Source organism: Ammodytes marinus, assembly GCF_949987685.1.
Source record: "Ammodytes marinus genome assembly, chromosome: 7".
NCBI lineage: Eukaryota > Metazoa > Chordata > Actinopteri > Uranoscopiformes > Ammodytidae > Ammodytes > Ammodytes marinus.
In genome coordinates, this window is record NC_137211.1 from 32,467,719 (window position 1) to 32,490,321 (window position 22,603).

At 42.0% G+C, this 22,603-nt stretch overlaps 1 protein-coding gene across 2 annotated transcripts in view; it reads right to left on the bottom strand.

Moving 5' to 3' along the window:
• Positions 1-22,603, bottom strand: part of agrn (agrin) — a 502,577-nt gene that overhangs the window by 99,078 nt on the left and 380,896 nt on the right. For both annotated transcript variants that reach the window (XM_080031352.1, XM_080031351.1), the window contains exons 7-8: positions 22,272-22,478; positions 7,243-7,464 (exon numbers count right to left, since the gene is read on the bottom strand). In XM_080031352.1, the coding sequence (XP_079887478.1) occupies positions 7,243-7,464; positions 22,272-22,478 (429 nt within the window). The remainder of the gene's footprint in view (positions 1-7,242; positions 7,465-22,271; positions 22,479-22,603) is intronic.

Below are 22,603 nucleotides of genomic sequence, written 5' to 3' on the forward strand. Positions count from 1 at the left end.
GGGTGTTCATTTTCTTTTTTGCTTATAAATATGTTGTTTTTTCTCCAAATTTCAAGACTGGATCAGGCAGGTGAGATCTGTACTTTCTCTCCAAAAGACAGTGTGTTGAGATAACCAGAGGGCTTAAGAGAGCTTTTAGGATTTCACTTATTAGATGGAAGATTCACTAAGAACAGTGAAGGATTTGTGACTGATGTCGCATTGGGGCAGGAAACTAATGAGAAGGCAAATGCATGGCCTTGTAGTCGACAGGGCTGGCAGCAGATGTACCTCTCCCTTTGACACCATTCTACATGAAGGATTGCATTGCTTTAGATCAGCTCACTATCACATTACATTAAGGCCAGGCTAATAACCTCTGCTGATTTGGCACTAATTGAGACAGGAGAGGCTGACCACATTATTAATCTGGTGATTAGTCTGGTAGAGTCTTTCATTTCCCTCATCCGTCTACCTAGCTCTGCCATCCACTTCCTTCTTGGATTTACAGCTATGTGGAGTGGATATGGCAATGGCAATGTGCCACCATTAAAGGACTGAATATTGCCTGTAGGAATGACACATTGTCTGTTAGTAGAATAATTAATGTTGCATAGACATACCTAGAAAATTACATATTTATTTTATTTATTTATGTATTGGCTTATTTCACCTAAACAGTGTTATTTCATAATTCAAGTAATTAAATATCCTACTTTTAAAGGTTTCTGAAACAGTCAAATTTTTCCTCTGATGATCATAAATGACCTGTAGCAGCAAACGAGACCATCAGTGGAAAGAATGTTATTTTTATTTCATTTTATTAATGCTGTGCCAAGGGTCCCATTTTCCCAGGAACTTTCAAAACGATTTACGGCAGACAGACTGGATAAGCTTTTTTGTTTATGAACGGTACTAAATCAAAGTTTGTTACTTCACCGTTGTCATGAATCATGATACAATTATTAATTTTACAAAGTCACATATAAATAGATGACCTATTGAGGTCTTGAATTTACATGTCTAATTTGAAGATGTTTTTTTTTATTTTTCAAATGGAAGCAGCTGAGATCGACATACTGTATGACCCCTGGACAATACATTTGGGAAACTGCTGTTGTTTTTGCTGTTGTTGCATTGTGACGGCTTCTCTTGTTTTCTTTGAAAGGCAGTGTTTGTGTGTTGTAACTTAACTGTAAGTGATATGCCCTTTAGTGTTTGATTTTAGTTTGAAAGACTGCAGAGTTTGTACTTCCTGTTAGAACCACAGAAGAAGAAGTAGTCAGGAAGTGATGTTTATTTCATTAGTTGAAAATCGGACATGTTGCAGTTACAGAGCATGCAGAGACAATCCACTGCCATCCTTCTGTGTATCTTTTAGATGGCACCAACTGTAAGTTTTACATTATTTAAGTCTTTTATGTTGGTGTCAGATGATTATTTTGAGGAATTACATTTTTGTTGTGCTAAAGTTACACGTTAATTTTCGGTGACATGCCTGTTGAATGTTTGTCATACTATTTTGCTTGCTACTTAAAGCTAATTTGTATTTCTTGTATTTTTACCTACCTGTTTACTCATAAGTAACTTTATTACTGACATATTATTTTGTCTGTATTTTCAGTTTCACACTTTGCCATATTAAAGCCTGCCAAATACAACACTGGCCTATTCCTTGGAGGAAATAGTATGGTTAAGAGTTTAGCTGACTGTTCTCAACAAAGGCTCACGGGTAGCACGCTGAGGGAGAACAGAACAGTTTGTGTTGTTGGGAGGTGTGCGTTAGAAACAGGGGTGGGGTGCTAGAAGAGCCTAGAAAGCATGAAGGATTCAGTCATTGAGGCGAGGGAAAAAAACCAAAAGAACAAAATCAAGAGCCTCCAGCTTTATGGCTTTTTGTTGATACCCTCATCAGGACTTAAGCTGAACTGCGGCTGTGGGGTTCTGGGCGGATTAAGCAGAAAGAAGTAGGCAGGTTGTGTGTTGTGAAGGCTTGTCAACATGCCTGGCTGATTACAACTCCCCTGTGGAGGCCTGCCTGCCTGCCTAGCCGCTTGGTACAGTATTAAAGACCTACTTCAATATGAATATGAAGGTGTATTGAATTCTGAGATCCTATTTAGTATAAATGTGCAAAAAAAAATTTAAATTGGTTCATCCTAGCCTGAGAAAAGGCAGAAAGAGTGTTTTATGGTCTCACTGTCTAACCCTACATTTTCCTTACTGTGACATCACAGTAAGGGCTAGGATTAACAGGACAGCTGGGCCAAGGGAAGACTGAGGGAAGACAGAGGGAAGAAAAACCTCATTCATTATATTATAATAGTGATTTTATAATGATAGAATGCCGGTTCCATATGGGTGAAGTATTCCTTTAACTCTGTGTGTGTGTCCCCCCCCCCCCCACTACCTCAGCTCCTCCTCATCCTATTTACCTCGATCTCTTTCTCCGCCTGCATTTATTACTTTCTCTTGGACCACACTCGTACTGCTGCTATGACCCATATTTCTCACTCAACTCTGTATATCATTTCAAAGAGCTGTGGGAGGGGAAATTTGTTATTTCCTTTTTTCAAACAACGCTAGCGCCTCTTCTCTCATCTGCTTGGGTAAAGGCCGTATGAATGGTGACTGGGGGGGTCTATCAACCCAGTGCATTTCTCCCGACGCACCATACAAGGTCGCCCGCCACTCAAACGCACCAGGATGGAGAGAATCTCAGCATAATAACAAATGTCACTCATATTGCTATCAGGGTTGCACCTGAGTCATATAGATAACCGCCATTTTTCCTGACCAGAGGGAAGGAAATCAAATGATGGCTGGGCCCTATGACTGGCTGTAGTATTCCACACACACACACACACACACACACACACACACACACACACACACGCGCTAAGCACAACACACACAAACATGCTAAGCACACAAACACACACACACACACATACACTAAGATAAGCACACGTATACACAGTGATTTTCCCTTTTATGGCACTTATTTCACCTGCTAAACTATTGCTGCCCTCTACTGCTTCTCTTTAACTGCTACTTTTGAGTCTGGAAGCCATCCTACAGCTTACACATTTTACTGCATTTGGATGGAAATAACTAAACAGAGCCAGCACACAAACATCACATTTTTTTTCTTGGCATTTTGTAATTCACATATAAGAACATATAAAGACTTAGTTTATGTTGCAGAAGGAATTGAGGCTGTTTCTTTGTTTTTTGTTTAATTTGATTAAAGTTTGTCTGTCTGCCGTTAATCGTTTTGTCTGAGTTCCCAGGAGATTGTACCTAAGCAAAGGCATTAATATCAACTATATAAAAATAGCATTCTTTCACTGATGGTCTCGTTTGAAGATGCAGTTATGAACATCAGAGGAAAAATTACACTGTTTCCCGAACATTTAAAAGTTCCTCGTAGGAGGTTTAACAATTTCCACCTTCCACTTTTCATTTCCAATACTTCAGGCAGCATCTGAAGACAGCATATGTTCTCTTTCTCTCTCCTTTCCGGCTCCATAGAGATGTATAGTATATTAGTGATGGGAATAGCCAGTGTTAATTAGGTGAGATAATAGCTTAAGTCACTCAGTTGTTATGGCGCTGACTAAAGCCCAGTAAAGCTGTGCAAACAGCCCAGAAATAACCCACATTATCATGGCCATCATTTCCTGGGCTGGCTCACGCCTGGCGAGCCAATGCCTCAGCATTTTGATGGCCCCATAACGCTGACGCAGGCCCGCTCCTCTGGGAGCCAGGAAGCCTCCATAGTGCTGGATAGAGGCAGGGCGCTCCACACTGCCAGCTCACTGTTTCAACTAAAGACTATTCATTACAGTGAAGGGAGCTGCTGTGTGGCGCACAGCCCACATGTCCACTCACCAAACACTGCTCTCACTCCATGTACTGCGGGCATACATCCCAATGCGCTGGACTTAGATGGCTCATATGGGAAGATGGCAGATGCAATACACAGGAGGCCAGAGACTCTCCTACAACTAACCCTCATACCTATTCAGTAAAAAAAACTTCTACTCCATTTACAAAATAATCAGTCTACTCCTACAAACAAACTCATAAACTGGTTGCACAATCTAGAACAAATCAGTCCAATACAATTTCATAGAAGCAAAGCAAGATTAATTCACTTGCATTGATCTTTCAGCTAACTGCTCAAGCTTCTCCATAAATACTGCACTGCAGAGAACTCATTATTTCCATTGTTATGCTCTTCAAAATATGCAGAAAAAAAGGTTGTAGTAAAACTGAGTGAATGGGGTGACTGAGAGTGTCGGCCTAAGGGGCTAATAACTGCTGGACTGCTGCCCTGTGTGTGTCCGGGTCGGTGTCGGTGTTTATGAATAGCTGATCGTACACAAGTAGGAATCAACTAACTGGACTTCCAAGATGGCATCAAGCCATCAGAGAGTTCACTAAGTGGGTTTACCAAGCTGTCAAAATCTGCCTGTGTGGCTGTGTGCCTGTATAGTGATTCTGAAGATATCTTTAACACTTCAAGCTCTGCTGTCGCTGGTGCTCTAATTACCAACTGATACTCCAACACTGAAAGACAAAGCCAAATGACTCATTTAGCCAATTACGGACAAGTATCCGCCATATTCTCTTTTATCTGAAATAACCTGCATCTTAACTTAAAGGTCAAAACAGGCAAATTGGAGTCCAGGGGCCTCATTTATAAAGCTTGCTGCGCACTAAAACCTTGCGTAGACGGCAGAAATGTGCGTTCAAATGTGCGGTGGCAAAACGGTGGTATTTATAAAAGAATTCTTTGCGGAGAAGTGTGCGTATTTCCACGGCAACTGTTGACCATGCGTAGATCTACCGCAAGGTTTTCCTGACTCGGGGAATCAGCAACACTCAATGGCAACGCCACGAAATAAAGCTCTGTCATCAGAAAAAAACACATATCCTTGTGAAATGCATGGCACCCGATATATTTAATCAATTATATGTGCATACCTATTGTTGAGAATATAGGCTACTGCTGTCTTTGGCATGCAGTCATGATGTAGGTTGATTTACTTATCAAGTAGGTCTATACATGTTTTGGTTATATTTTTAAATTGAATCTTATAGTTCTACTTTATAATCATATCAAATACGTCGGGAGGTGTGTCCGTGAGTGGCCAACGGGAGAGCAAGTCTATATTTTAGGCTGTGTAAAAAGTAGTTTTGTACAAAGTTAAGGCCAAAAATATTAATTAAAACTATACATTTCGTTAGATAAAATCATTTTATGAATTTAGCAAATTATTACATGCATCTCTTTCCAATAACAATTTACCCTGGAAGATTAAACTAGCCTATAATCTGACGTTGTTGGAAATGTGTGGATCTCACTGAAGGGAAACAATGCTTTGGAATAGACTACAGGCTAATGCATTATTTCACTTCTCACAATACATTTTATATAGGCCTACATATTACAGGTTTGCTAATACGTGATATTTCATACAGTACAAAGTTGGGCAAAACAGCTTAACAAAGACTGTAATGACTGTGCCAATCATGATATGTGATCAGCGTGTGTGTGTTTGTGAGCCAGTTACAGCGGCGCATGGCACGGGCTTTCTTCCTTCTCAGTCGCTTTCTTTGCGGCTGGTTGCCTCCCTTCTCTCCTCATGTCAGTCAAAATTCCGTGCTTATTAAGAGCGTCATCATATTCAGGAGCTATTTAGCATTCGCCATTTATGGTAGATTGTGGGATGAAACTGGGAGGTGAAGTGGGAGGACACGGGGCGGAGATCGTCTGCGCACAATTCACTGCAGGTGGGTATTTATAAAGGGAAGATTGCGTGCAACAGTGTGCAGCACAGTTTTATAAATCTCAACTTTTTTTTTGCGCAGCACATTCTTGGCTTTGTGCGAACGCAATGTTTTGGAAAGGTTTCTACGCACACCTTTATAAATGAGGCCCCTGGTGTTTGTGTTGAAGGGCTGAAGAACAGCAGGAGAGCAACAGACGAGGGATCAGGACAATCATTAGCAGACCTTAGGATGTATTGTACTGTTTTGACTTTGAATTAGGAAGTGTTGGGGCCATCATGAATACAATTTAATATTTGTTAATTGCTAACAAACATTAACTGTGGACTGTGGATTATAATTTTGCCCCTGAGAAATGTAGCACTATTGAGTGATTTCATTATACTAAATTCCTTACTTGTGAGCTAGTAAATGAAATGTGGGTTTCCACTAGAGCTGCAATGATTAATCGATTATTAAAATAATCGACAACTATTTTGATAATCGATTAATCGTTTCGAGTAATTTTTTAATAAAAAATGTCAATTCTCTGATTTCAGCTTCTCAAATGTGAATATTTTCTGGTTTCTTTAATCCTATTATGACAGTAAACTGAAATATCTGTGTGTTTTGGACATAACAATACATTTGAGGACGTCAACATGATGGGCTTTGGAAAATTGATCAACATTTTTCACCATTTTCTCTGACATTTTACGGACCAAAACACTGGAAAAAAAATAATTGTCAGATTAATCGATTATCAAAATAATCGTTAGTTGCAGCCCTAGTTTCCACTAGTGTATTCCAGGGGGCTTTGCCCGCCATGCCTAAATTGAGCCCCCGCCATGACAAGCATCGTTGATTTGAATAAACATTTTTTCCAGTCGCCGGCAGACATGCAATACGGAGTATTGCAAGAATGTTTGGGACATGGGGTTCCATAGTAGCCTATGGCTTGTGCCATACTGCTACTGTCTTTACACTTTGGAAGAATGCTTTTATTGATTTTCAATAGGAAAACATTTTTTAGATACATTTTCTAAACTGTCAAGTTATTTATTTTTAAATTGAGAAAAACATATTTCAAAACTATAGTCTGCATTTTCCTTGACAACCAAGTAGGTAGACTCAAAATACCTTTTATTTATGATATCCTAATTGCAATATTCTACATTATAATCGCAATCATACAATTTCACCAAATCATGCAGCACTACTGTCACCATGCCTAACAACTTTAGATTTAGATTGATAATATAACATAAATTAATCTTATAAAAGAGCAAATCTAAAATAACAACTGTCCTCGATAAGAGAAGGACAGGGTCAGCAGCTTTCAATCACTATAGAGGGTTTCTGGGTGAAAACCTGTATAATGATTTCACGACTGCATTGTAAGTGACAGTATGTTGTAAAGTAAACAGCTTTATTCATACATATTCACCAACATACTTTAGTTGTTTTTGCTGTGCGGTGACTCACCACATGGTCCTTTGTGTTGAATGTGGATGGTCCTCTGCAGGGCACAACCCATGGCTCTCATCTCACAGGGACTGCCATAGCTGCGGCCGTCTGAGCCACACACCGGGTCAGAGGTTTGGGGGCAGGCCTCAGGGCATTCACACACCGGATCAGAGTTCTTCACCACGCACACAGCCCCGTGATCACACACCTTATCCACACACGGGCTGGGTATGTTGAGATCTAAAGGGACAAACCACGCAGGAGACAGAGCAAAGTTAGAGGGGATGTAGTGGACACTGTGGAGGGGAAGCAGGGACAACATGAAGGTTGAAGGCTGGAGAAGGTTCTGGGGCTGGAAGGGGCATCAATGACAGGGATGCAAGTTAGAACAGAGCTGGATGGGGAGCTGAAGTTAGAAAAGGTTTTGGGGGACGAAGAGATATGAAATATGCATTGCAACACAGCCGTATTCCTGTGACACCTCCGCTCACTGAGCTTGCTATTTTTATTTCCTTGCCTTTGTGCCTATCCCCATGTATCCTGAATCTTTGAAAAGTCTGCTAGAATCCGTCGACATATGGACAGTGGATGAAAACATTGGCCCGTAGCAAAGAATAGAGATGAAACAACCTACCAACAATGGAAGACTGTTTTTTTGGCAGATGAGAGTAAACGCCTGGATTAATTGACGTTCCCTATGTGCCCCTTCAAAGGCTGCCATTTGCATCTCAGTGAGCCACCGCCTCAGCCAAAAGCAGGATGACACAGAGGAGTGAGAAACGGGAGAGCAAGAGAGAGAGAGGAAAAGAAACAGGGGGAAGAGAAGAAAGAGCCCCCTTAATAATTCAAAAAAGGCAAGCTCCTGGGCAGAGGCAGATATGAAATGTGAACATCACAGAGAGGTGTCTGCTACAGTCTTTCCCTCTCACACACTAGCTCCAGCATGACTTCATTAAAACCAGGACTGGATTTTGCATTGTGTGTGTGTGTGTGTGTGTGTGTGTGTGTGTGTGTGTGTGTGTGTGTGTGTGTGTGTGTGTGTGTGTGTGTGTGTGTGTGTGTGTGTGTGTGTGTGTGTGTGTGTGTGTGTGTGTGTGTGTGTGTGTGTGTGTGTGTGTGTGTCAGCGTTGAGGGCTTGGCTACCTTAACATGACTACAAGGATTTTTCACTTTTTGTTGTTTCTAGAGCACCCTTTGGACAAAACTTTTTTTTTAAATTCCAGCGCCTGCTGTTCTAAAGATCTTTACTAGCGCTTGTCAGCGGCGCGTGCATTTGTTTAAAGGCCAGGACACACCAGTCCGACTCGTTCCGACTACCCAAAAAATGGAGTCGCCGTTTCAGGAAGCTCCAGTCTTCCCGTCGCGGCCAAAAAACACACCGAGACGACTGCTTATTTTCCGTACGCTCTGCGCTTGCGCGGGACGTAATGTCTCCACAATAGCAGGCGGCGCTAATCTGTATTGTGGCCCGAAAAAATACGAAAGCCGGAAATGATGGGACAGCTCTCTAGAGCATAAACATAGATAGAAATACGTATTTATATTTATGGACCATAAGAGCACAATTTTTAGCAGAGAGTGTCGAGCATGGTGTCGAGCAGTCAACAAGGGTTGATGCATGTGAGTACTCTCAAAACGAAATGAACAAACACATTAAAACGATGGCTAGCTGTTGTTAGCTGTTTGTGCTACCCGCCTCACTTCCGGGCTTCACTGATTCGCTAGCCCTCCACCAATCAAATTGCTCCAAATGAAAGACAGTCGGCCGCCGATTGGCAGTGTTTCCCCCAGGAAATGCCTTAGTCAAGGTGGTCACTTTCTAGCATGGACATATAAAGAAATGGACACCGTATTGAAACATGGCGCCCATTCATTCCTATGAAAGCTGCTCATAGGCGCAGAGAAGCAACAAGGAAGTATAATCCGGAAATTCCATGCGGCCCAAAGCATTACGTAGCATGGACGTAGCGGCATTATGGACCTATCAAGAAAGAGGGCGGCAAGCGTAGCGGACTGGAGGCGGGTGTCTCGTTCTGTAGCATCTAGCCTGGCGAAAACAAACTGAAAGCCGTTAAAAGCCGTTGGGCTAATAAAACGCTTGAGGTGGCGTTTTGAAATGAGAAAACTTACATTTTAATAGTATATGGTCTAAAGATAAGTATGAGCCTATGATTGATATCCAGAAAAAATGTGCAGAGACACAATCTTGTTCGCTGCTTGTACTGTGTGGACAGGGACATCTGCCTACGGGCCGTATGAAAATAAGCTCCACCCCTTACCATGCAATACCAATGGGTTGGCCACATGTCCATGCTGGCTGCTCGGAGAAGGCAGCATCCTGGGGGCCTGCTTTCTAGCCGTACAGGAGGCGCGGCGAAAATTTTGGGGGTATTTTGCTCAAAGATGCCAATGCGCCCTAAAGAAATAGTTCTGTTTATTTGAATGACACTGACCTTACAGTTGTGCAATTTTGTTTGCTATGTGCACATTTTGTGCAAACATGCAGACGGTACAAAATACAATTAAAGAAAAGTTCTACTGTTTTGGTGCAATACCATGCAGACACTAAATAAAAATAATGGACCATACACTTAACATGTGTATGCACATCAAAGTGCTTTTTAAAGTTCCTTTTTTGATGGGGGGCTGTTGTGAGATTATTGTGGACAATAGGCATACTGTGATGCGATTAATTCATATATGGTTATTATTAGCCTATACTTGCTTGATTTCTTTTTAACTACAGAGGTTATTGGTTGTTTTGGAACATGTATTTCCAAATTTAAAACATAAAAATAAAGCAGCATTTAAAATTCAGAAAAATAAATCTTGTTGGCCTACACTAGCATGCTGTTTTAAAACATTATTCAATAATTTAAATAATACAAAGTGTTTTCCCCTTAAAATGACTAAATGCATTTCAAAGACAGTAACAGTGTGGCACTTCTGTAAACTTACTGAAAGGTGCCTGGGCCATCACTCTCATGCATGTATCAGACTTTTCTCTGCGCTGTATGAGCCGATAAGTTGTGTTGCCACGGTGATGTGGAGTCTTAAACTAGTCTAGCTTTGCAGAGCACTTCGTTCTGTTCAGCTAAATATCCCCATAGAACTGCACTGCGTTTATTATCGCCACCGGTTAAATGTCGGTTTGCTGCTGCTCGTTTACCCTCGCGCGCGCAGAGCCCCCGACACAGAGCAGCTGATAGTCTGAGCAGAGAGAAACGCTTGGAGACATATGTGCACATTTATTTACCGCAAATCACGGCCTTTCGCGCATTTCTGACCATGAAAAATCACACATCGCGCTTGCTAGTACATTAATTGTGCAGCACTAAAAATAAAAAAATTAAAGATTAATTTTTTTTTGGTCGGTCGGTAGTCAAGCTGGTTTTGCTAAGGCGGCCGCCTTAACTATAAAGCGCTGGGGGAAACACTCACTCAGCTGAATGTGGTGTGTCTTACTACAGTAATAGGGAAAAAAAGAGACACGGGGGTTCAAATCTTTTCTGTTAGGATATGAAAGAGGTTTCACATTTAACAACCAAAGTCAAACAAAAAGCTTCTAGGCTAGCCATTATTGTTGCTTTTGTTGGAGGGGTGGGGCTGCTGTCATGGAAACCTTGCCCCTTGTAATGACACCACCCATGGCTCCATCATTACGGCCTCCACACACATCCTACCTCTACTGCGCGTCTACCTCGCGTCTGCGTCTGACTTTTTGTCACTGACCGTGTAATCAACCTAGAGCGAGCACACATCCAACCTCAGACGCACTGCTGATGCACGTCGGAAGCACATCTGCAGCGACGCTCCCCTTTACCTCAGGAGGCTCGCCAATTTTTTTCTGAGAGCCGCGCGTCTCTCTCGGGTCTCTCTGCTTTAACTGATAGAGAAATACTCTGCTGCGAGTCATATTGACTTCATACCGGCAGCTTTCGCTGTAGTTTCACCATTTCCTGGTGTGTCCCCTTCAAAATAAAACTTCCAACAAGCGAAAATATGGCAAAAAAAAAGAAAAAAAATGGCAATGGGGCGCACGGATTACTGTCCAGACTCAATATAAATCATATGCATCATAGATGACATGAAATAACTTAATTTTTAATGGGAATTATCTATGAAAACTCTATGTAGAAAGATAGGGCTTTTAGAAGCAGCGCTGCAGCAGCAGCAGCTGCTGAGACGTTGCATGTGTGTCCGAGAAAAGTCAGAGAGAGGCAGCAGTAAGGTAAGGCGACGCGCTCCAGAGGTAGACGCAGGATGTGTGTGGAGGCCGTTAGTGTGACCATTGGGGTGTTAGAAGGCATCACAGGGGGTCAGCTTGGTGAGCTGGGAGCCCCATCATTCATTATCAGCTGAGGAGCGCTCAGTGGTGCCTCTAATGCTGGGCTAAATGATCAACTGATCACACAGACCTGTGGTTAGCTAAAATCAAATCAAATCAGTTTTATTTGTATAGCCCTATATCACAAATAGACATTTGCCTCAGTGGGCTTCACATTCCATACAGCTTCTATCACTCTGATAAGGCAACAGGAGGGGACTGAAGGAATGGATCAATAGTACCTGGATATTCTAAAACCAACCCTGTTGACCATCTTTAAACGGGAAAAAGATAAATATTACCGAAATAGATCAATATTATAAGGCATTGAAGGTGGAATCAGTGATTCTTGAGAACGCTTGTTGTCAAAATCACTTTTTGTAAAAATCTGTGACTTTCTCCTCACGATCTGCTGCCTGTCCGTACTGCATGTGTGCTGAAAGAAAATCTGGTGTTGATACACAGCCTAAGCTCTGTAAACAGGCATGTTGCTTGCTACTGTGGGCCCCACTTGTATTCCCTTTGTTTACATATCAGTTTATAGAGCCTAGGCTGTGTATTAAAACAATTTTTCTTTTCAGCACACAATTTTTTTTACAAAAAGTGATTTTAAAGGTTAAGTTTTGCTAACTTCCTGTCACTGACTGCAGTTAGCAGTCCCCTCGCTCGTCACCACATTAATGCACTGCGGTCTTCAAGCTGCGAGTTATCTAGCATCATCTCAGATCCGTAAGTGTGATAAAACATGATAAAAACTATCAAAACATTGGGAAGGAATTTTACCAGCTCCGCCATTATAGGCGCATAAACATTCACCCATCTTTCGCTCTGCTCGTGCACCGGCAGTGAGACGTGCTGGTCTGTAGCGTTCTCTCTTCTGATTGGATATCAGTAGTGGGATCCCCGAAAAGTTTATTTGCCGATTACATGCAGAGCGGGTGACTGAGAGATCGGCTTTATGAAACACGCACACTATATAAGTGATCACTGTATGAATAAACTGATGATGTATGATTTAACACTTATATTAACATAAATAAATCGCTTACTTCACCTTTAACAACAAGCATTCTCCACAATCACTGACTCCAGCTTTACGTAGAGGGGACCTCATCCTGTTTTCACTTTAAGTTGTAGTTGTAATTGTAATTGAACAAATCTATCCAAATCTCGAGGAAGGACACAGGATTTCTCATTTCGGAAAGTGAATGCTTCAATTTAGAAGGTGGAACACAGCTATTGATTTCTGTGTTTCGATGCCAAGCTGCTGTTGCAAAGGAGCTCGGAGTCTGCCACATAAATATGTAAGCGGTTTGTCTGCTTAATTTGGTACTGCTTCAAAAACAATTGATTCCTCGTGATCTCTTTTCGATGCCTAGCATATTTGCAAGTGAATGTGTGTGTGTGTGTGTGTGTGTGTGTGTGTGTTTGTTTGTGTGTGTATCAGTCTTAAGCTTGTGATCCAAGCTTAACTGCACAACCTTGGCCTCCGTAAAAGTTCACCATCCCATTTCCCAATGACAGGCTCCTTAAACACAACTGCAGCCTCCGATAACGCCTAGCCCTCTTACCATTCTCTTTGTTTCTCACACATAAAAAAGATGAAAGAATTCTCCTCCAAAACTCCTTTTTTTATCATCCTCCTCTGGGGGGAAATCTGCGCCTGATTTATTAACCAGAGAGGGTGCAGGAAAAAGAGAAAACCAAGACAAAACTGACAAAAGTGTAAAAAATCTCATGACACGGTTAAAAAGTGAAGCGGTCTTTTCTTTCTTCTGGATGCAGACAGCCTGTCACAACCAAGGCTTGTGTTCACACGACTGTTCCAGCTCCCTTTCTCTTCCTGCTCTTCTTCATGAGTTTATCAGTGTTTGTGTCGGGCAGCTCCACAATCAACCAATGTTGCCGGGTTTTAAAGCAAGCTATTTATAGGTCAAGATCAGCCTTTAAAGGAGAACATCGACAGGGCCAAACACATAAGGGCAATAGCCCGTGCTCCTTTTTCGTGGAAGCAGCAGTGGTCTGGGGGAGAAACAGTGAGAAAAAACCTCATTGAATAATTCTTTCTAATCAAGGCTTGTGCCCTGCTAGTGTGCACTGTGCTCTGTTTCTGTAGCATGACGCGAGGCCTTTACCTTCTGGGTGTCACCACAGCCTGTATATAATCCAGTCGGGTGCTGTGTTACTCCCCTATTTTAATGAGCCTGCTACTCTAATGCTACGGCCGCGCTTCAGGGCACGGGGAGGGGATTACTTTATGTTAGGCCGGGCTGTGTCAACTCGCCACAGCAGAGGAACCTGCCAGCCGAGACCCATAATATGACACGTTGATAGGACCTGTGATGTCCTGATACCTGTCTGAAGAATCATAATACTGCCCACGCAGGACCAAATCCACCAAAGGAATCCAATTAACAGAGCATGCGTAAAGGGGGAAATGAATGCAAACTGCTCTCAAACTGGAACAGCCTACAACATACAATTAAAATAAATACACTCATAACTGTTAACCAATTTAAAATTATTATTTTGAATCAGCCCCTCTACACTTGTAACTGTTTTAATTAGGCTATTATGTCTCTCATTCAATTGATCTGAATGTTTTAAATTGTTGTTGTCTGTGTGTGTGTGTGTGTGTGTGTAAACTTGTTATGTATTCTCATTGTATATTGTGTATATGTATAAACTCGACGTCATTGTAAAAGAGGGTCACCCCTCAATTGATCTTTCGAGGTTAAATAAAGGAAAATGAAAATGAAATGAACTGCACTGACAACCCCCATTTGCCTGTATGTAAAGTAGGGAAAAATTCTGGGCAGAATTGCCCCTTTCCTATGCAAACAAGCCTTGCTGCCACAGAAGGTATAGTGGTGCTTTTTCGATCGTGTGTTATCTTGACGCAATTGATATTTCTGTCTCCCCTCTCTTAAAATCTTGTGAGCGTTTCATTATATTGCATTTGTATTCAGTTATGCTATGGGGGAAAGCTGCAGGCAGGAAAGTAGCTTGTGTACTTATATCGGATAAAAAGTATTAAACTGTAACACTTTATATTAATGTCACATTAACAAAGCATTCATTTTTCATGACTTCATCATGTTTGTGGCCCTTTAAATAAAGTGGTGACCTAGTATCTCAAGCTATACCAGAACTTTTTCACTTGTTGTGCATCCCAACACACCTGGGGCCTGTTGCATAAAACTAGGATAAGGGATTAACCTAGGATATTTCGGTTATCCTGGCTTGCGTTAGCCATGATCCGGTTGCATAAATGCGGAGGGACACAAGTTACCATGGAGATGTTTATCCTTTACGTTTAGCCTGGTCCCGACCAGGCTAAACGTAAAGGATAAACTTATTCTGTTGCCTAATTGGCTCAGTCAGCTGTCACTCCGATCTGAAATCAAGGTGTTTAACAGTTACTCCATGATCTTCTGTGTACTGCTTTATTTTCATTAGCCTGTTTTAAGGTACCACATAAAAGACTGCATTGTCATTTAGTTAAATAGTTCTTCTTTTTTTATTATTTAACCTGAACCATTTATAATTAACTTAATTATAATTACATTAAGATGAAATGATATAAATTATAATAATTTATGTGATAGTCTGTTCATATTGCAGGCTATATTTATACAATTGATTATAAATGGCAGATGACGTTGCAAATGTTGGTCAAATAAATTCACTTTGTACTTATAACTATATCGAGGTGCATCTAAAACAAAATTAAAGCTCCCATATTATACACTTTTCGGTACTATTATACACCATATGATATGGTCTTAGTGGTCACTAATACGTTTTTCTTTAATTGTTTGCTGAAAAAAACTTTCAGATAATTTATTGTACTATGCTGAAGTTCAGCTAATCTCACAATGGCCTATTTTTTAAAAAAAGCTGCAGCTCCCCTCGTAAATATACAATCTTTGCGCTGCCCCCGCCCCCTGTCCGGAAGCGAAGCCAGATACGCCTTGCCCTCTGTCTGTCAGGGCCGTGGACCAATAAGAAATAGGGGTGTGGGCTGCACAGTGGAAGCTTCTGGCTTTCCAGTTTGTGAGGTCAGAAAAGGGGAAAATTCTGACTGGAGTATATTGGGTGGGGGAGGGGTGGTGGTTACAGAAAGGGGGATTGTGAGAAAAGGAGAGTGTTATTTTTTAAAATATTTTGGCAGTCTCTAGGCACACTGTGGACCCATGGATATGTTAGAACACATTTAAAAAGTGCATTTAGCATAATATGTGACCTTTAAATATCAATCAAAATGTCCTTTTTTTCTGTAATTTAATTCAAAAAGTGAAACTTTAAATATATTCTAGATTCATTACACATTAAGTGAATTAATCTAGAATAAACATACTTTTCAGAAGGTCGACATTTCTGTATTATAAATCTGGATACTATCATGGAATACTGGATTTTTTATTCCATGATCAATAAATCATCCAAAAAAAAGGCCTGACATATTTCACTTTGTGTCATGAATCTATGAAAGTTTCACTTTTTGAATGGACTTTCCATGATATTCTATTTTTTTAAATGAACCTGCAGACTGCTCACTGTCAACTATTTTATCATAAATAATGCAGGGACATCAAGATTAGTTAGCAGAGAATACATCTGCTGTATGAAATGAACTGCCCCCTGATTTACGGTTTAAACTAACAAGGCATTGTGGGAAAATGGGCCGTCTTTTCCATTTTTCCATCAGTAAATCTGTGTTCGATCTCTGGGTCTACTTCTGAAAGCTGTGGGCTGGCACTTAACAGAATGACTTACACCTGGCTTGACTAAGCGTCCCCTTTTCATCCTGGATTGGTGTTTATGCTACTGACTAATCCAAAGTGCCCAGGCTAGACTTTGTCAAGGCTGGCTTTATCAATCATCCTGGATATCTTTATTCCACTTTTATGCAACAGGCCCCAGGGATGTTTTAACACCAGATTTATTTTCACTTCACACACGGTACGTACGAGTAGTGGATCATGAAGAAAAGTCATTGATTTGGATTTTTTTTTTTATTTTGACGACAAGCATTCTCCATAATCTCTAACTCCACCTTTATACGCAAAAGGATGGCAAATTGCACTCAGCTGCCAAACTTTTTGGGCATGTTAGCACCAGCTCTTGGTGACGGGTAAAGTGGCGAGAACCCCCACAGTGTAAAGCTTAACAAGCCCTGGGAAGGTCGTGTGATGGCACAGCCCTGCATGGGACCCTGTGTCTGATGCATCGGCAGGCGTACAATGTAAACCCTCCATAACACCGGTGAAATTCTTGGGAGATTATTTTGGGTGAAAGCTTCCTCCCATCTCTGCTCAGCTCATACATATGTTAATTGGACTTTTGCCCCTCGGGTCCGTGTGCAATTCCAAAATGGTTCACAGGGCAGTGAATCAACTAGATTGGATTATCACATATATCGAACAAGACACTCGAACGGACCGTGTCACTTGTCTGAGTATACATGGCCTTTCAGAAATCGGATAAATGTCCGATGCATGGCTGTCTCCACTATGCTAGGTGGCGCTGTAGCCCTTTCAACCATGCTTTCAACAAGTGGTTTTAGAGCCACGTCCGGTTCTCTTCCGTCAATAACCCATGGTGTAGCCTATCACGCGCAGGCACACAAGCACAGAACGAGAAGTACGATATGCGATATCCGATCCCTGTATACATGCAGAGAGAAAGCCGACAATGAACGAATTATCTAGGTGTTCTTATCCGACTTCTCTTGTCCGTTATTGTGCCGATTTGTGTCCGAAGTAGATCGGATAAAGGTGTTTACATGCAGTTTAAAAGTCCTGTTGAGGTCTTATTCGTTTAGTTATCCGATTATGAGTCTGCATGTAAATGCACTGAATGTAATCCAGGTGATGCTTTGCAGTAGCCAACTGGCGGGGGGCTACAACAGCAAGCCATTACAACACAAGGCTCCAATGGGGCGCAGCCAATCTGCAGCAAGCCCCGCCTCCTGTGTTGTTCCAGCTGCAGGGCTTTGATCCCACTCCCTTTGCCTCCCTGGCAATAAAACACATGTATGACATCAGTCTAGGGAAAGGGCAGTGCAGAGAAAAGGCTATATTAGCATACAGAAGAAGGCATACCCGCGGGCTGTGTCTGTCTACCACTGAATTCTTATCACAGGCAGCAGGTGAATCGAAGCACCCCTTTGTGCATTTACAACTCAGAATGTGCTGCTCTTCAAAATGGAGTCAGGCGAGACACAGGGTGATGAAAACAAGCTGTGATCCCTGACCTTGTGACATGTCTCTTTATCATCAGAAGTGAGATGGCATCTACACACTGTTTGACTGATCCAGACTAGTGATCTTATCGTCAGGAAGCTGCAAAATGATTTGGAAGATTTCTCAGACTGATGTGTGAGAAAGAAAATGTAACTGAAAACAGAACGACAAAGCTCCACATTTATTAAATCTGCTAACAAGACAAGGGCTACAGTGTGAGGAAGGGCACAGGAGATAAAATGACAGCATGCAACCTGCACAATGTGTGTAGTGGCTCCTGATGCCCTGTTGACCCACATCTCTCTGTCTGTTCTGCATGAGGACAGCCTGCAGCCAGCACTACGGCTGCTGTCAGTCTGCCTCCCAGAGGCCCTTCCTCTAATTAACTTGATTAGGAGAAGCAGCACTGGTGATGTGAGGCCTACTTACATACTCCAGCTACACAACGCTTTGTGAGTCCAATCACTGCGGCCAGTGGAGATGCTAATCAAATAAAGAGATGCTAATCAAATAAAGGTCTTGACCCCTAATGTGACTGATATTCTTTTCTTGCTTTGCTTTGCAGCGCTTTTTTCTGTCTGCTGCCAAGAGATCATTAGTTAACCTCCGGAGGCGAGCAGCGCCAAACTATTTAAATAACTCACTCCTGAGTTTTTCTGCATAAGTATCCACTCACACTCAACTGTCTTTACATGAAATTACAAAACAACTGCGAATAAAGAATTTCTGTCCAAATAAATGCTACCTTCACTTGTTCACTCCAATGCATTTTTGTGTTTGAGGGTGTGCCGCGTTTGTTTCCATTGAAACAAACGCAGGTTCATTTCCACCTTTGCTGCGGTTCAACACACCTGTACTTTGGAGGAAAAGCTAGGTGTGAAGAGAACCAAACCTGATGAGAAATGAACCAATGTATCACTAATGTATCCCATGTATAAATGGCTCACCCTGCTCTGCTGATGTCATATGGGGAGGTGGAGAAAAGCAGTTCTACTTATGTTTAAAATAATCTTCACGTGTTCCATGGAGAATGCACTCTAAACCATCAGTATAGATTCTGATTCAATTATAAATACAGTTGAGCATATTTCTTCATTTTTAATCCGACTCTGGATGGAGGCAGTGTCGTAAGCGATGATGAAACTATGTTTGAATCCATTTGTGTGTGTGTGTGTGTGTGCGTGCGAGTGCGTTCGTTGGTCATGCATGTGTGTGTGCGCTTGCGTGTTAGAGAACAGAAACATGCTCAAAGCTCTTTAGTTAAGTAGATGATCAACACAAAAAATGATAGTCCAGAGTACAAACTATAAAGTGACAATCTTTTCTAAAGAGGAGAAGCAGCTGCGTGCTCTCATGTGGAGTGACAGAGCTCTTCTATTCTTTCTGAGAAGCCAATGCTGCAATCCTGTTCACCCTCCTTCCCAGCAGTCTGCTTCACTTCCAGTAATGCCCCTCACTGGCTCATGTGTTCTCGGAAAAATCTTGAAGATTTATGAATGCACTGTGACGTGAGGTAATCAGCTAAACGCCACGCGGTGTCTGCATCTAACTTAATTAGGGAGGTTTAGATATCAATCATATCGTTTACTGGACAGTCGGGACATTGTAGACACGTGGCCTTCTTTGCATGGCCTGGTGTGTGTGTGTGTGTGACACATTAGGCGCTGTCACCCACATGTAAAGAGATTGATGACACTTGTCAGTACTGAAGAACTTCATGGGTTTGACAGCTGGCAGGTCAATTGATCAGCTCACCCCACCGCTCAGCCAGGAGTGGGGTCATTATTCATCAAATAATGATAATCTTACACATCAAACTTTTCTTTTTAAGATTCATGTAACTTCATCTGAAGCCTTTAAGTGTGTGTGTGTGTGTGTGTGTGTGTGTGTGTGTGTGTGTGTGTGTGTGTGTGTGTGTGTGTGTGTGTGTGTGTACCACAGTGAGACAGAGTTCATTGTCCATTTTATGACACTGCCAGTCACTGTTAGAGCACACTAGCACAATAGTGCACAATGGATGTGCGTGTTTGTCTCATACTGAATACAGTGTGTGTGTGTGTGTGTGTGTGTGTGTGTGTGTGTGTGTGTGTGTGTGTGTGTGTGTGTGTGTTTTCCTGCTCCGTGATCAGTCGGGGCTATTGATTGTTCCCCAACAAGTCAGTCTTATCAGAAGATAGAAAGACACACACACACACACACACACACACACACACACACACACACACACACACACACACACACACACACACACACACACACAGACTACATGTATTCATTTGTGTTGTGAATATTTCAATGTGAAGTCTGTTGGACAGAGAGGAATCTCTATTGAATCTGGACTCGGCCCTTCTAACAAAGGGAACATCCAAAGGACATGAGGGAAAGAAAGAAAGAAAAAGAAAGAAAGAAAGAAAGAACGAAATATAAAGTTCTAACATGTGCATGGACACACACACACACACACACACACACACACTCAAAAACACACACACTCCCTGCATGCATATCATCTGTCTGACTAAGCCAACAGTCTCTGTGGGGACCTACGCTTGCCTCTTTTGATGTTTAATTAAATCCAAATCAGGGGAAGTGAGAGCGAGGTGCAGTCGTGGCGCACTGTTTTGAAAAATATGCAAATGTCAATAAAAATTGCATTAAAGAAACATAGGAGCAGTCGCTGACGGCTGTGATGCACACGGGAAGGGAGGAAGGATGGAGAAGAGAGACAAAGAAAGTGAAACAACCAAAGAAACGAGGGAGGAGGGGGAAGGCCTGAGAGAGAAATAATGAAATGGAGAGAAACACATAGAGCTTACACTGCCACTTTCCATGCGGCTCAGTAATGCTAAAGCAGACTGCTGCCTCCTGACACTGACTACTGAGATCACCACAACGCACGGATCATGGACAGATCTCTGATATTTTATTGAACTCAACTAAACTCAACATTATCATTTTTAGCACTATTCTGAAGGTTATTACAGAAAGATTTGTTCACATGTTGCACTTGTCTGACATATGATGCATGTTCTTGCAGAAAATGCATTTTTAAAACCAGTACATAGTATGTTCTTTATTCATAAAATTTAAAAAGGCTGTATCCAAAATCTGTTCTGTAAAATATTTCATTAAAAAAATGAAGTAAATATTTGAACTCTCGCTTTATCCAACATAGATTTTTGGTTTTTAATCAGATGCAAAAGCCTAATTAGTTTTATATTGCCAAACATTTCTGAAAAAGAGTTGAATACAAAATCAATTGTTTTAATGTAAGTAACAGTGATGATGATATACAGTCTCTAAGTTAAAAAAGTGTCCCTATTCACCTGCAGTGTCTGGCCTTCATCTGGTTTCATTATGCACACTGGGTTATTGGGTTATGATGGGATGAACAAACTAGAATATTACTAATTCAGGAGAAGGATTAGGCATTCAAATCACATTCACAGTGTTGATGCTTTGATATCCACACATATTCACAAACAGAATCAAAAGGATTTGATATAAGGGATCCCAAAGGGTTGAGAAAAATGCAGTGATTTTCTGAGCCTAGTGCAGCTTCTATGCTCACAGATAGTAAGAAATGTGCATTCTGAGAGCTAGTTCAAGCTTGTATGATAGTGGAGAGAGGGACTGTTTGGGAGATGGCATGCAAACAGAATGTGAGCAGGGGCTGGGTAGGTCGGGGTTTAGTTATACAAGTAATACAAGGAGTGAAGAACACTTCTCCAACCTCACACAACACATGTTTGCAGGAGGGTCAATAGAAAATGAAGGACATTAATGAGACAGAGAGACACAGGGAGACAACAGTATAAGAGCCTGTCCTGTGAGCTCCTTTCAGAGGGGACGACCAGGTGACCTCACTGTGCACCTGCAGCCACACAGCCAGGGAGACGGCCACGCGGACACAGACACACACAAAGACTGACGGACGGACACACTGAAACAAGAAAGAATAGCTTGTTTTTAATGCAGGACAAAGCAACACACAAGACAAACAGACAGAGAAAGAGGAGGAGAAGAGGCCACCAGAGTGAGAGACTGGCACTATACAGATGTGTGTGTGTGTGTGTGTGTGTGTGTGTGTGTGTGTGTGTGTGTGTGTGTGTGTGTGTGTGTGTGTGTGTGTGTGAGAGAGATGGAGGGATGACGGAGCGTGACAGGGATAAGAGTATGGATGGCATGTGAACGAGTGGAGAAGTGAAGGCACGTTTTATTTTATAAGGGAAGGCACACACATTCTTTCAGTTCCCCAAAATCCCCCTTCAGAGAGCATTTCACCCCATCATCTCAGACACTTTCCAGGAAGAGTTTGAAGCACAGAGTTACAGTACATAATAAGACAGAGATATACGGAAGGGGAAAAACACATTGTTTAGGAAGTAAAATGACCCAGAAGAAGACAAGGACTGATAGAAAAAGAGCTTCCTTGTGAAGTGTTCTCTCCTTCTCTATCACCCTCCACTCACCACAGGGCCCCTGGTGTTTGATGGGGATGAGGCTCTTGCCCAGGCACTCAGCCTTGCGTCGGAGGCAGTCGTTGGTGTAGGTGTGTCCGTCCCTGCCACACACAGGCTTGTAGGTGCCGTCACACTCCATGGGATCACAGGAGCATCGGGAGCTGAGCTGCTCCACCACACACACAGCGTTGAAGAGACACTCCTCCTTACAGTCGTCTGGAAGAGAGACATGGATATAGATAACAATGTATATGTGTATCTGTGTATCTGTACTGCTTACTGCTGTTTAAAGCGAGCGAGCGAGACACGGCAGCCAGGCAAATACGTTGTTTTATTCCAGC